The 15,545-nt window shown below is 39.5% G+C and overlaps 1 protein-coding gene across 2 annotated transcripts; it reads left to right on the forward strand.

Annotated features, from left to right (window-relative positions):
* The first annotated feature begins 80 nt into the window (after positions 1-80).
* On the forward strand, positions 81-14,043 carry LOC139933784 (uncharacterized). 2 transcript variants are annotated; one of them, XM_071927990.1, is made up of 12 exons: positions 81-177; positions 1,840-3,515; positions 3,895-4,315; positions 4,944-5,191; positions 5,861-5,958; positions 6,530-6,563; positions 7,378-7,514; positions 7,979-8,204; positions 9,145-9,376; positions 9,837-9,906; positions 10,973-11,103; positions 12,221-14,043. In XM_071927990.1, exons 2-12 carry the CDS (start codon positions 1,870-1,872, stop codon positions 12,326-12,328), a joined length of 3,351 nt encoding a protein of 1,116 aa, XP_071784091.1. In that variant the 5' UTR covers positions 81-177; positions 1,840-1,869; the 3' UTR covers positions 12,329-14,043. The 2 variants fall into 2 exon arrangements, with proteins under 2 accessions (XP_071784091.1, XP_071784090.1); XM_071927989.1 differs by having other exon boundaries at positions 97-177; positions 1,835-3,515.
* The last annotated feature ends 1,502 nt before the right edge of the window (positions 14,044-15,545 follow it).

Consider the following 15,545-nt stretch of genomic DNA (forward strand, 5'->3'; position numbering starts at 1 on the left):
CTACAAAGCGCAATTACGGGAATGCCGAGTTTTTCAAAGCATCCCATTACGTGAATGCGCAGGGCAAACTCGTTTTGATGACGCAAACAGGATCTAACTAGCTCCACACAAATACACTTCCAAGAAATACTTGACGTTTCTGCACGTGGGCTGGGTGGTGTTGCGTAAAAAAGAAGGGTAAGTTGCCTCGTTGTCTCGTTTTTTTTACGACATGACACGTGGGTGTAAATAAGCTCTATTTTTCGTCATTGACAAAAATATATTTGATTTAACCTGCACTATTTTGCCTATTCTTTACAGTGTACTCATAATTAATATAAAGTTTATTGCCTAAGCCCTAAGTTAGGGCCTAACCATGTCCATGGCCTAACTCTAGTAGTATTTTTATTGGTAGGTCCATGGAGGAAGAAAGGGAAGTACCTCCATGGCCATGTGTCCTTATACAAATACTGACTGCTTTGACTTGACTTGAGTGCTAGGGTTAAAACTACCACACGCGAGGTGATCCCTGGAGTGTGGAAAAACGGAATGGTCCAGGTATCACCGCGGGCGGAGGAGTCGTATTTACCCTTACTTTTAACCATATAATTAATACATGTAGCACGAGTTAAGAAGTCAATATTTGTTTTATAACACCCGAAGGGTTCAACTGGAATTTTGACCTGGGAGACTAAAGACCCCCCTTGCACCACAAGTAACCCGAATCGTCACTGTGATCAAATGGTTAGAATTAGACTGCATCACTTGCAATAACGAGGTTGTGGGTCCAAACCCCCAGCTAACCGCTGTTCGTGTTTAATTTAAACATGACTAGAATAAATATCACAATTTCTTGATTTGTGCAATTCATAATTATCTATCGACGATAATTACTTGTATGTGAGAGATTAGCTGCTGCCAGCTTGGCGCTTATTTCCCGTGTGGGTGTTTGCTGAGTTCCCTTGATTGGAATATCATCTAAACAAACGATATACCATTTCCTCCTTTTTGGGAGGGGTCTTTAAAGTTTTTTTAATTATTAAATGAATAATCACATTACACCGGTTCTGAAGTCACTTCACTGGCTACCAGTCGAATATCGTATTAATTTCAAACTTCTGTTGCTTATCTTTCATTGCATTAATGGTTCTGCTCCTATATATAACATTTCTTTGGTTAAAGCTTATACTCCTGTGCGATCTCTCCGATCTTCCAATACATGCATGTTACAGGTTACTAAGAGTAGCAAGTCATGGGGCGATAGGTCTTTTTCCCATGCTGGACCCACACTCTGGAATGACTTGCCTCTACAAATCCGCAATATTTCTAACATCAATACTTTCAAAGTTAAGTTGAAAACCACATTGTTTAATCTCGCCTATGTGTAACTGGTCTATTTGTCTTATTTCCCTCGCTGTGTGTGGTTCCTCCTCCTGTGCGCCTTGAGCACCTCATTTTGGTGGATTTTGGCGCCCTATAAATATTCCTTATTATTACTATTATTATTATTATTATTAAGGTTGGAATGTAGAGTCAGTAACTGGTTACTGGGACCATGGAGGTAGAATGCTTGGACAATGCACTCCTTTCAAGTACTGATGTAATGCGACATCAGATTTTGATCCAGAGTAATTTTTTCAAATTTTTAATCTCTGTAGATTGTCCTGTATTTTGACCTCTGGTCGCCATGGGAATTTTGTTTTTAAAGAATAAACCAATAGTGAATGAATGAATGAATGATTGAATGTCAATGATTGATAAAAATAACAGTCTCAATCTATCTTTCTGAGTGCAAATGCAGTTAGCCTACAAGTATTATATTAATTGATGCTATTTTTGATTTGATTTTATTCAGTGCAGGTCTGACCCTGACACATTAATTGACCAGCAATGGGGAAGACAACCAGGAAAGCAACTCGAGTGGGACATCTTGAAGATCAAGTTCCCAAAAAGCTTAAAGCTCGCCTCAAGCCAGAAAGGTCTAAGAAGGTTGGTGGGAAATCCTTCCCTGTTGCGGATCCAACAGAAGGGAGGAAATCCAAACGAGAACTGCAAGGAATCATGGTGAAATGGGAACGTCGCAGGCTGGCTTCTTCACAGACAGAACCAAAGTCTTCTGGAAAAGTTAAAGATGGCTTGTTACGAAAGGGTTCCAGTAAGAAGAAGAAGAAAAAGTCAAGACTTCTCTCCTCTCAGCCTGAGATAGTGACATCTTTGAAAACTACAGATCCATCCAAGGAGTGTATTTGGGAAGTAGACCCATCCTCCTCAAGTGACAATGGTGTTAAGACTGCCATAAAAGTCCAGGGAAGGAACTCTACCTCAGAGGCTGTATCAAAATTTGGTGATGCATCGGTTCATGATTCGCCTTGCATCACCATCGTTGATCTCGCCCCAGGCTTTAGATTTGGCACTCACCAAGCGGTTAGTCTACCCTTGACAGTGGGCCATGTTGCTAAGGGGAAAAAACAGAAAGCTTCTGGTAAGAGTAGTACTGACATAGCTGTTCTTAGGAACCCAGCTGGTAAAAGACAAAGTAATCTCAACGATGGAAGTGACGATGACAACAAATTTGAAAATGGAATGTCAGATGGGAAATTCCATTCACAGCTTAGGCCAATGGACAGTGTGTTTGTTGTAGATCTCGGTACTTCTGATCGTACTAGTACCACCAAAGTTGCACAGTCAGTTGTAAAGAATGTCCAAATGAAATCTACCAAAGAGTTGTGTCACGGTAAAGGAGAATTTTCATCGTTGAGGCAGATTCAGAATGAATTCCAAAGAGAGGAAACTTCGCCTGATGGAGGAGAGTCAGAAGTTGTGATTCCCACAGAGAAGTCAAGAAAACGTAAAAAAAGAAAATCTTCCGCTGTGAAAAGGGGAAAGGGAAAAGATTGTGGTAGCGTAGACTCTCCAAGAACTGAAAATGCAGTTAAAGAGAAAGCTAATCAATATACTGCAGGAGTAACAACAAGTGACCAAAAGTCAAAAAAGGCCCGAAAGTCATCTCATGGACTCCCAGATGAGCTGAAAGAGAACTGTAGCAAACCTGAAGGGTCTGGCCTTCAGAGAAATAAAGACGAAATCAACATTGAAGATCTTGAAGCTTCTGCCCCAAATGATGAAGCAGGGAAGAGGAAGACCAAAAGGAGAAAAAAGTCACATGAAGCAAGTTCTGTCAAAGATGAAACATTGGACAAAACACCCCAGGAAGAAACTACTAAAGAAGGTAGCCTCGGCAAAGAAATCCATCTGGAGGAAGAGGTACTCGACCCGATTGAGGTGGATGAAGGATCTCCTGAAGAAACAGACAGTCCTTTGCAAGATGATGACGAAACACCATCTGAAACGGATTTAGATCTGATTGTGGAAAATAACGGAGAATCTTCAGACAGTAGCATCTCATCTGAGACTCCATTGGATGGGGAAGAGGATGGAACGGCTGACAGGGCAGAGGGAAAGTCTATAAGCATTGTTCAAAATCAGGAACTTCAGGATGTCAGTCCAAGTGTCGGAAGAGATAAAAGTTCCTACAGGTGATTATCACACCTTTTTAAGAGACTCTGTCAATCGCTTAACTGTCGGTGTTGATCTATTGAATTTGAACGATAACATGTATTTGGAATAGGGTTGTGCGTTTTCGGTTAAATGGAATCTAGACCTTTAGGAAATTTTGAAATAGATTTAAACTTTTTACGGTTAAATGGTTCACCAATTAAATGACCAAACTCTAGCTTGAATACCCTCTAGATTTCAAATTCTTCTCTCAAAATACATCACTTGAGGTCTGTCGAGGTTTGCACTGAGATTATTTATTTATTAATTTCGATACTCGGGGAGTTACTAGAAGAAGGCGATGAAGAAAATGTATGTTTATAAATTCTTGACTAATTCTTGAATCACCTTGTTTTTCAGAATCATTAAGCTTAGAAACAGCGACCAGTGCCTCGCCTTGCTCTCTTGTTCAAGTCAGCTTGCGTTCCATGGTAGGGTACTCGTCCGTTCCATTCACGGTTCAGTCACCGTGTTGGGATTTCCCATATCAGCAAGTCAGGAGTACTACCCTCTTTACTCTCCAAGCAGCTCCTGTGCGCTGTGCATAGAGACTGCATCGGGAGGCAGGACCTACCAGCTCGGTAGCCCCACTACGCTCCTCCAGGATGTGGAAGCATTTCTGAGGGAAGAGGATGAGCCTGCAATAGAACAGACGCTCCAGGGACAGGAAGGTTTTGTTGTTGCTCTAATTCTCAAGAAGATGCCAGAGGACACTTCTGTCGATTACGTCGAGCGCTTTCCAGGTTTCAAGAATATTTTCAGTTCACCTGAAAATAGAGAGGTGTGTTTTTTCTTTGATTGTCAAACCCCATTTCAAATTGAGCAACTTCGGCTACGGATATTTCCGTTGGCTCCAACAACAATGTTGAAGAATGGGACTTTTTGTTGTTCTAGCCATAGCCATTGCTGCAGATTGGCCTAAAATTCTGGTGTAAACCCAAAAGTCGAACAGAAAAAGATGGGTATAGGACATGTGTTGGTACAGTACAGGACATTGGTTGCTATGGGTATATTAAAAAATACGAGCATAGGAAATTGTTTGCTTCAGGTAGTGACTGGCTTGAAACCAATCACAAAGAAGACGTTAATACTGTTTCACCGTTCCTTGCTAGTTTAGGAGTTGGTCATCTTACTGCAAAATTTTATTGAAAGTTGACGAATTAAAGACACTGGACACTATTGGTAATTGACAAAGACCAGTTTTGAGACCTCAAAATTTAATTCTGAGGTCTCAAAATCAAATTCATGGAAAACTGCATCACTTTAGAGGGAGCTACATGTAGTTCTCACAATGTTTTATACTATCAACCTTTCTTCATTACTTGTTACCAAGTAAGGTTTTATGCCAATAATTAGTTTGAGTACAATGCCTTTTAACAGTCTCTCTTTCCTTTCCTGTTTCTCCTCAGTGTTTTCAAGAAGATGTCGACCAAGCGTCAAGCATTGAAGCAGCCAGAGCTGTTGGTTTTCAGCCTCTAACCCCATGGACTCCTCACTCTACTTTCAGCCCCCTTCCTGGCTACCAGACTGTCATCCAGGCAATCCAACGATGGCAGAGTCATGCACCAGATGTCCCACCGGTCGTTTTAATCTGCGGCTGGAAGAATTCAGGAAAGTCGACCCTCTGCCGTTACCTCTCCAACTCTCTAATAGCCAGGTACTCCCACTGATGTTGAATCTTGTTTATTCATTTATTTTATTACACATCCAACAGCACAATTATGATGAAACAAGAATCAAGAAACACTTGGTTTTAGAAGTGGCAGGAAAACCTCAAAAGGGGAAACCCTTGCAGTCGGGTAGAGACGGAAAACCCAATCCACATGCAAGGCTCTGGTCTGATTTCATTTGGGAATCGAACTGGGGTCTGAGGTAGGATTCAAAACGAGGGGTCCACAGAGGTGAATGGCAGGGAAAGAAACCACTAAGTCAACCTGATCCCCTGTTAACTCAGAACAGAAAGCAAACAAGCCTTTTTGTCTCTACCTGGTGAATCTTGTTTCAATACAGGCATTTTGCATTGCAGAGTGCCATTCACGGATTTCCTAGGGTAGACCATTTTTTGCACTGTAGACTCGAACAAAAAGCAAGGCTTTTGTCTCGACCTGGTGAACCTTGTTTCAACACGGGCAATATGCATTGCAGAGCGCCCTTTACAGATTTCCTAGGAGTGGCCATTTTTGCATTTTATCATGGGAAATGATTGACAAAATGATTTTTTGGTTTAAACTGGAAATTTGATCCTTTTTCAAATCAAAATCAATGTGAACATCTTGTTTAAAAAAAATATGTTTTTTGTTATAATTATTTCTTTTGATCATTGCAGGTTGGAAAGTGTTTGTTACCTGGAATTTGACGTGGGCCAGACAGAATTTACACCTCCAGGGATGTTGTCTTTGCAGCGTATTACTGAGCCTGTCTTAGGTAGGTTTGGAGTCAGGGTTAAAGGGCACCGGACACCTTTGGTGATTGTCAAAGACCAGTCTTCTCACTTGGTGCGCCTCAACAAATGCACAAAATATCAAACCTGTTAAAATTTGAACTCAATCGGTCGTCGAAGTTGCGAGATGATAATGGAAGAAATAAATACCCTTGTCACCATCTGGGGCACCATCTTTTTTTCTGATTAACATCGGGCAAGTGATGGTGCTTGAAGTTCACCAAATCTCCACTAGACCACAGATCTGCTGCTCGGAAATTTCACTAGACCAGGGATCGATTTCACAAAGAGTTAGGACTAGTCCTAACTTAGGACTATATTAAAAACGGAAGGCTAGTGCAAATTTAGGACGAGTAAATTGTCCTGTATCAAGATATGACTAGTCTTAACTCTTTGTGAAATCCACCCCTGAAATAATTTTTACAACAAAAATAAAATATTATGGAGCTATATACAAGTCACAGATTTGTATGTGATGTGATATTTCAAAACAAAAATTTAAGAAAATATCATGGCTCTAAAATACATTTTTGGTGTTTTTTCTTCTCCAAACAGGGCCACCTTTCACTCACTTAAGGGCAGCTGAGAGGTGAGTTGACTTTGCAACAAGTAATACTTAACATTAATTGTAAAGATATAGGTCGTCTTCTAGCCTGTTTCACTCCTCTGCAGGAGGAAAGCCCCTTCGCCAATTCTCCATCTCACTCTATCCTGCGCTGTCTATTGCCAAGCAATGCCCATGTATGTACTTAGCCCTCCATCTGCTGTTTTTGTTGCCCTCTTCACGACCCCTATACCACTCATCACAACAAGTCGCTGTTCTTGAAAACTTCTTCCAGGTCTGCTGTGAAGAGCTTTAGGATTTATTAGTGTTAGGATGTTTTGGTATTAAACTCGGCCAGACTGCTTAATCCTGGATATGATGAAAAGACGTTACTGAGAGTCTTTCCTTTTCACTCGCATGTGTCAATTGCGGAATGGGTAGGCGTGTTGGCATGGAACGTGGGTGCTGAAAACGCACATCACAATAGATGCATACAATACTCACCGTAACATCTACAGGTTGATTCGTGCCTGTCGGGAACATGTCGCAGAAGTGGGCATTTTCTACTCTTTTGACTGTAGATTTTTTTTCTGACGGCAACTGATGCCGATTGTTTTAAGGTCGTAAACAATCAGCAAACGATATATACCCGAGGGTCTTAGATCAGGCACAACATCATCATTAAAAGTCAGTCACCAACAATTGTTGTGTCATTGAAAGATGGACCTGCGGGCAACTCTACACCATCAAGATGCAGAATTCCAATCAGTTTCCGCAGACATTATTTAAAGCCCTATTTGAAGATACAAAGATTTTATTTGTCATCTCTGTTATATTTTTTGTTTTTTTTTGTTTGAAGGATGTGTTTCTACGGCGATGTTCATGTACATGCGAATCCGGACTCCTATTTAAAGATATGCAAGTATCTGATCCAGGAGTACCAGACTAATCACAGACACCAGCCTCTCATTATCAATACGATGGGATGGATGCAAGGTACAAGACCATTGTATAATACAAAAAAAGAAATTTTCAAGGGTTGTTCAGCAATGTTTTATACTATCAACAGCTCTCCAATGCCCGTTACCAAGTCAGTTTTTAAGTTAATTTTTGTTTTGAGTAATTACCAAACTAGTACCTTCCCTTTAATCCAGAGGTCGTTGGTTCATGTCTCGCTCCACTAAACTGTTCTTTGTTCAAACTCAAAACTGTATATAAAACTTACCAAGTCAGTTTCCCTTTTGGTTTAATACTTGTCATTTTAAAAGAAAATGATAAGTTTCAATCTGAAAGCACAAATGTTAAAGACAGTGCAAGTGTTGCACACATCTTCCTAAACCAAGTTGGTCCCAACCATATTGAGTTCTACGTGTGTGAATCAGAGCTTATATCGAATGCTGCCTTTGAAAATGAAACAAATTAATGACATTTTAACCTTTAACTTAACACCTTTTTTCTAGGACTCGGTCTCCAGCTGTTAGTAGATATCATTCACATGACTCAACCTACTCATATTGTCCAGCTGTGGTCTCCTGCTCAACCCCGTGTCATCCAACGTATCACGCAGACATTTCTTGAACATACGTCAGGCTGGCTGCACCAATCAGAAGAAGGGAATGGCACTACGATGACGCAGTTTCCTGAAGTACTGGAGATTGACGTTCCAAACATTGCTGACAAAGGATGGTAGGTTTATATTCTGGAGACAGTATTGTAAAGCTGTTAAGCACACACAAAATTGGCTAAGCACAGAAATGTTTTGCATGGCAGAAATGAGTTACCACACAAAAATACACTGTAATGGCACATGACTGGAAGCCTGCTAAATGTTGCTTGGCAAACAGGTCTTAAAAACAACCTGCAAAAGATAAGCTTTTCTTTTTCTTGACTTGAGAAATCAGATTCAGAAACATTTTCCGGAAGGTGGCAGCCTTTCAGACTGAAACATTATTTTAGCATGAACGAACCCACTTAAATTTGCCCCCTGGGAAAGACTAGTAGATTCAAAATCTGAGTCCACTACCAGTTTATGCATTTTATTTGCAAGCTATTGGCAGGGACTGGTTTTTGTTTTCAAACATAACTTGGTTAATCACAAAACCTTTCTGATAAATGTATACAATACCTTTCATGATTCCTTTTGTAATTGATGACGTTTTCAGTAATTTCATTGTTTTTCGGTGTATTTATTTGTATGAGTAGTTTGGAACAGGCAGTCCTTATTGTGTTTAACTTTTCCTATTCCTTTTATTTGATTCATCCGCTATCTTCATGATTTTTTTTATACTCAATTTATTTGCATTGTTTGCATCCATGAAGTTTTTTTTTACTGTTTTGTTTTTGATTCTTCTTATATGACTCCTTCTTGGGACTCCTTTGAGTTCTTAGTAGTTTCGTGTTAAGCCGGTTCATGAAGTTCCTGTTACTGTTTACAGCTGTTTATAGTTAAAGGCATGTTTATTGGCTTCTTGTTTATATCTTTATATTATCTGAAAAGCGTCTTTTTGACAGATTTTTTACACTCTATAAATACTGTTTATAATAAATACCCAAACTGCATGGTTTTAATTTTCTTTTATGATTGCATTTGAGGTGGGTTTTTTTTTTTTTTTTTTTTCACCAACAGTGCCAAATTCAAGGCCTCTGACCACCGTACCATGGCCCTCTTAGCTGGTCTTAGTAAACTACAGCCCTTGCCGCTGCCACAAACCCCTGTCGTGCTGTCTGCCTTGATCCCGTTAGTGTTGCCGTGGAGATGTGTCGCTGTTCACGTGACCAATGGCCATGTTCCACTGAAGCAGATCATGTATGCTTTGAATGGGAGCGTTGTTGGCTTATGCCAAGCAGATCCTTCAGAGGTAAAAACAAAATGGTCTCAGAAATCTTCTTTAAAGTCCTGTCATGAACCCTGTGTACTCCTGCAGGTGTCACAAGTTTGTCTCCCATGAATATAAATCTGCTATCCACAAACATATTCTACATTATTAGTTTGCGGAACACTAATCCATCTGGGCGGATTCACAGTGAAATGAGGATGTCTGTTGGTATGTGTTTATACTAGTTTTGGTATGATCCGCCTGGGCGGAATGGTTATCCGCCCCGGCAAAATAGTAATTCGCCTGGGCGGTTTACTACTCGGCCCGGGAGGAATAGTGGGCCCCGATTTTTGTTTCAGTTTGTCCTATGTTCACTTACGGAGAAGGCAGTCAGTAAAGAGTATTTATTTTACCCTTTAACAAATGTGTGATAAGTGCCTTCCTGACAAATCAAGTCATATTTGTTTTTGTATTTTGATTCTTTGTTAATCATCTTTTGCAGATGTGTGTTGTGTTGAAAGATCACCCAAAAGTGTTCAAGTCCACTCCAGTGTGCCAGTGTCATGGACTGGGTAAGAAACTCACCTATCACTGTCTCCCATCTGTGTGTGTGACTTTATTATATTTCTGCACTATGAAGATTAGGAGATTATAAACAACCCATCAATACTGCAGTGTGTGGCGGTCTTAGTTTTTTCAATTCAATTATCTTTGTTGTACATTACTGATATTCAAATGTTGAGTTTGAGTGAGATTAATATCTTAACAGTCTGCTGAATATCAAAGTTTACTTACCATAAATAGATAAGTCTTCTCTTTTAGTGCTTGTCCAACTAACTTTTGTTTTGTGGTATTTTCTCATTTTCTGGTCTTGGAAAATAAAAATAAAAATTCTAAGCAACAAGCCTTAAGCCCGGTTCATACTTCCTGCGAATGTGGCTGCAAAACAAATGTTGACGTCACAAATTCGCAACAAATAATTCGCAACAGTTCAACTCTGGTCAACTCACTTGCGAATACCGCTGCGAAAGGAGAGATGTGAAGTAAAATTTCACGTCATATTTGCTTCACATTAAGTATGAACCGGGCTTCATGTTCGTGTGGAATTCCTCCCATTGGCCGGATGGTGTGGTGGTGGGAGAGGCAAACTTAACAACTTGTCTAGGGAGGAGTGTAGTCTGTAATTTCATTTGTCTATATTTATTTTGTGTGCATAGCCCCCTTTTTTTCCTCTCTCTTTCCATTCTTTACACTGTAACAGTGTTTTGTTCCCCCCTGTATAGGGTTGACTGAGGGTGTTTGCTTTTTGAAATTTTATTTTTGTAAGTTCATACTGCTGTTGTTAGAGTTGTCTTTTGGATTTAGTTTTGTCTTTTAAAGCTGTATTGTATTTTTTTTAATGTAATTTTGAAACTATTTTGTTTTTAAACTTGGATGGAATTTTTAATGGAATTTTTGTTTAAATTTACGCCTCGAAAGAAGAGGGCACACTCGAAGTGTAATAACTAGTAACTATTATTATTACCTGGAGGAGACTCTTGAACAAACTTCTAAAACAAATGATGAATCATTACTTTTAGTATTACTTTTATTTTAACCCACTTATTTGATTGTTTTCTTCCCCGATGTCCTTGTTAGGCATAATCCGAGGAATCGACCCCGTGCAGAAAGTCTTCTACATTCTAGCGGCAATTTCCAAGGATGCATTGCCAGAGGTCAATGCCCTTTTCAGGGGAGCCTTGTCTTTGCCTCAACCGCTTCTGACGCAGGTAAGGGCTGCCAGGAGTCAAGAAAATTCAGAAAGTTTGGCCATGTATAGAGTAGCGGCTAGGGCTGCCAAACAGAAATGAGTTACCAGCCAAATTGTTATGTGATAAACATAGCTTGGAGTGGTTCCCTACTAGTTGTTGTTGCACAAATAATTTTGATGTAGACCTCTTGCATATTAAAGCAATGTTGTTTGCAGAACACCTTCATGAAATTAGTTATTTATAAATACCTCAGACAGTTTCGCTATTCCTGTTGGTGGAGAGCGCGTCACGTGGGCGTGTATAAACCTTTGTTTATGACCAGTAAAAAGTGTTGAAACACAGGCGTGACACGCGAGCTTGCACCTGTACTTATAAGACAGTTTCTTCATTCCTATTGGTCGAGAGCAACAGCTGAAACAGTTGTGCCACATCACGCGATAGGCGCGACGCGCACAGCATTCCCTTATAAGGAGTTGTTTACCCGAGGGCCTTACAATTTCATAGCGCGAGGGGTGTTGTGTTGTAAGAAATTATTGAAATATTATAATTTTTGCATTTATTTTACTTTTTGACCAAAAGGTGTTGATGTTTTTTGACCGAAAAGGTATTTATGAATGGAAATCGAAGTGTGTTGAATCGGTTTTCAACTAGTGGTTTAAACCCAACGAGCGAGGCCTGGTTAAGAAACGGGCCTCGTTGGGTTTAAACCACTAGTTGAAAACCTCTTCACCACACATTGATTCCCTTATTTAAAGCACTTCCTCATGGGTTTGTGGTATGAAAAACCAGGGGATTAAAACAAAATTTTTCCCCGCAAAAGAAACTTGATGCTACTGTTAAATTAAGAGCTGTTACACGTAAAAACGTTACAGTTTACCAAATTCAGCTGACACAGTCATCACAATAATCTTTTGTTGTGCCATTTTTTAGTCAATGTCCCTATGTGTTTTTACAGTGTAGTACACATTTTAGATGTTCCTGCGTGTTCACACGCTTACCTGTTGACTCAAGAAATGGTGAGCGGTGCACAGTCGCCCTCTATGTGCATGCAAGGATTCAATAGAAGATAGTGAAAAGTTTACCTTTCTTGGATGTGCGGTTCACTTTTTCACTCAATTTGTTTACTCTCTTATAGGGACAACGTATAGCAGATGTGCCTTACGTCTCTCGTGAGTTCTCCTCAGTCATCATCGGCTCTGGAGCCATCAAAGTACGTCGGAATATCAAACAAAGAGGCCGTTGAGATCCAAGTGGAATAGACTGTCAATACCGAGCAGCCATCTTTCTTACTTTTTTATCTCTTTTTTTTTCTTTTTCTTTCTCAATCATTCAAATTAGTGTATAACCTAAATGAGGCTGGAAGTACAATATAGTCAGACCCCTTTTGGTTTGGGTAATTGTAGTCTTGGTTTACTAGGAAAAGATGGTGGCCATGTGGTTTAAGTCTAACTGTGTACAACCCAAACCCCTTCAATTATAATTTTTATGTCTCTCATCACTTTCTAGTGAGTGAGGCATAGTCCAATAACCATTTTATTTTATTTTTTTTTAAATTAGTACTCGTTGAAATTAGCACTTGGCCATCCCAACGGGAGATCCCAATTGGTTATTGTGCTTGGTTTTTTTTGTGGAACTCCTTAAAAAAAAGGGGGGGCTGTACTTTCAAGCTGATATCTCTCTTACATGTATATTGAAGTTTTGGTTTTGTCAGAGTGTTAGTTCGGGTCTCAATCATGTTACTTTAGCAAGTATGTCCAATATGGGGCAAAGGATACCACCTCCCAAACTTTAACACACTATTTTACACACTATTCCTCTTGCACAAGAACTCCCCTAAAATTTCTCAACAAAATTCACAACATTTTAAGCTCACAAAGTTCTGAAAGCTACCATGATGTCTAATAGAACTTAGAAATATCTATAGAAGGAATAAACTACAAAGTAAAATTTAAAGTCTTGAAGGCAAATTAAACCTTTGGTTTTTGGAACCGGTCGATTGTTTTAAATCCTTTATGAATGTAGTTGCATACAATAAAACTTACCTGTGAAAATTTCATTACAAAAGGTGGTCTTGTTTTTGAGATTTTGCCGGAAATCCGGAGTGCATATGGCCATATACAGGGAAATTATTTCACATTATGATTTTTGGGCATCAAAACTGGTTATAATATTTTTTTACTAATAACCACATCACTTTGAAATAATAATAATACCGTTTATATAGCGCCTTTTCCTAAGGTTACAAAGCGCTCAGAGAATGACAGGAAAAAAACAAAAAAAGGGAATGCAAACAAAAACCAAGAGGAAAGTGAAATGTTTCTTAAAATGCTTCATACTATCAAAAGCTGCTGTAGGTCCATGGTTTTATTGCTATTAATTTTAAATTTATTACCAAAATAATACCTTCCCAGGCCTGTATGCTTCGTTTTTGAAATGGCAAGGGCACCAAGGCATTTTCATCTTGAAAGGGGCACCCTATGAGGAAATGATAAATTTCTACTGGATAATTCCAAGGGAACTGAGGCATTGACCAGGGGGCATGGAGGCAATCGACCTGGGCCCAACTTCATAGAGCTGCTTAAGCAAAAAATGTTGCTTAAGCAAAAAATTCTTTGCTTAGTAAAATCAGATTACCGGCCAAGACTCCACTCAATTGTAATGCTAAGTAAACAACAGCTTAATACTAGTCATAAGCAATGTATATGGCAGGAAATTTTGGCCAGTAACATGTGTAAAATAAGCGAGCTATTTCCGTGCTTAAGCAAATTTTTTGCTTAAGCAGCTCTATGAAATTGGCCCCTGCAGTTGCCTCTTTGAAGACACAAAATACAAGCAGTCGAAATATAATTGGTGAACAGTTCCAGTGTTGGTTCCAGAAAGTCATCCTTGATCCACATATTGTTATGGTTTTTAATATTGTGCATCATTGGTTTAATGATAAAATAAATTATATGAAAATTATCTGCCTATTAATTTGTTTGTTTCATTTATTGTTTGTGTATAGTATTTAAAGCCAGTGGACACTATTGGTAATTGTCCAGTCTTCTTACTTGCTGTATCTCAACATATGCATAAAATAACAAACCTGTGAAAATTTGAGCTTGATTGGTCGTCGAAGTTGCGAGATAACTATGATAGAAAAATCACCCTTGTCACACGAAGTTGTGTGCTTTCAGATGCTTGATTTCGAGACCTCAAATTCTAAACTTGAGGTCTCGAAATCAAATTCGTAGAAAATTACTTCTTTCTCGAAAACTACTCCACTTCAGAGGGAGCTGTTTCTCACAATGTTTTGTACGACCAACCTCTCCCCATTACTCGTTACAAAGTAAGGGTTTCTGCTAATAATTATTTTGAGTAATTACCAATAGTGTCCACTGCCTTTAAACGCCCATAAGCTGCTTGATGTTGAAAGTCATGAAACTGCAATAATTGCACTGCCCTTCTTGGAATGGCATGTGAAGACACAGATTCGGTGTGTGTAATAACCAGTTGGAGGTAGATTAGAGGACGAGCATGTAAATGGTATGTAAAAGGGTACACCCAACTAAATAAATTCCTACAGCAAACTTTGCAAAATACTAAATGTCCAACAAAAATACTTTAAAAATACCTAAAAGTCTACATCTTGTAAAGCTGCTCAATTTTGACATTGGTTGTCCCATAAGGCCTGTCGAGTTAAAAAACAAACAAACAAAAAAACACCTAGGATGCGTAAATTTCCAAACGTCCGAGCATCAATCTTGAAAAAAAAATTCTAAACACCTCGTGGCAAATTAGCCTATAGGACCATTTTTCAGCACATAGGTCATCCAGAAGTTGGAAGTCAACAACCCTGGGTCACATTCGTTTTGTGCAAAACTTTTACACTGTACCCCATTTTTATTTGGCTCTCGAAAACATACCGCTTCAAGTAATAAAGCACAAGGAAAACTGATTAGATATTTTTGTTTCAAAAATTTAGGGTTGAATATAGAAAAAATGACGGGAGCGGGAATCTGCCGGTGTGGAGGAGATTCTCTGTCCACCAGGTGCAACGGCGAAAACTATGAACACATTTCTTTAGATAGCGCCCTCTTTTTGATATTAAGTATGGGGGACAGAAACTCCATCCAGACCACACCGGTACCGTGGACCGTATGCCACACACACTACCAGCGCTCTCCTCTGCCAGCCAGAGATGTTCAGGCTCTCCGACGCATGTGGTCTGCCGATTATGTCAAGAAAAAGACCCCTAGAAATAAATACTGTTGGATGCCAGTCAAAATTGAGCACTTGCACCATCATCGGTTGTATAGGGCACTATAACTGTGTGATGCATGCTTGCCCTTTGATTTGAACGCCTAGGAAGAAAACAAGCCCCCCCCCCCCCAAACAAAAAAAGAACAAAAATCAAAAGACAAATTATGCGGGCGAAAAAAAAAGCTGCTCCCCCTTCTCCCCGTGTAGGCCCTCCCCCC

The sequence above is a fragment of the Asterias amurensis genome, chromosome 2 (assembly GCF_032118995.1).
Source record: "Asterias amurensis chromosome 2, ASM3211899v1".
In the NCBI taxonomy this organism is placed as follows: Eukaryota; Metazoa; Echinodermata; class Asteroidea; order Forcipulatida; family Asteriidae; genus Asterias; species Asterias amurensis.

Excerpts from the sequence above, each read along its gene's own strand:
- LOC139933784 (XM_071927990.1), top strand. The coding sequence starts at position 1,870 with ATGGGGAAGACAACCAGGAAAGCAACTCGAGTGGGACATCTTGAAGAT. Across the intron at positions 6,564-7,377 it reads CACTTAAGGGCAGCTGAGAG|GATGTGTTTCTACGGCGATG; the intron begins GTGAGTTGACTT and ends TTTTGTTTGAAG. Across the intron at positions 9,907-10,972 it reads GTGCCAGTGTCATGGACTGG|GCATAATCCGAGGAATCGAC; the intron begins GTAAGAAACTCA and ends TGTCCTTGTTAG.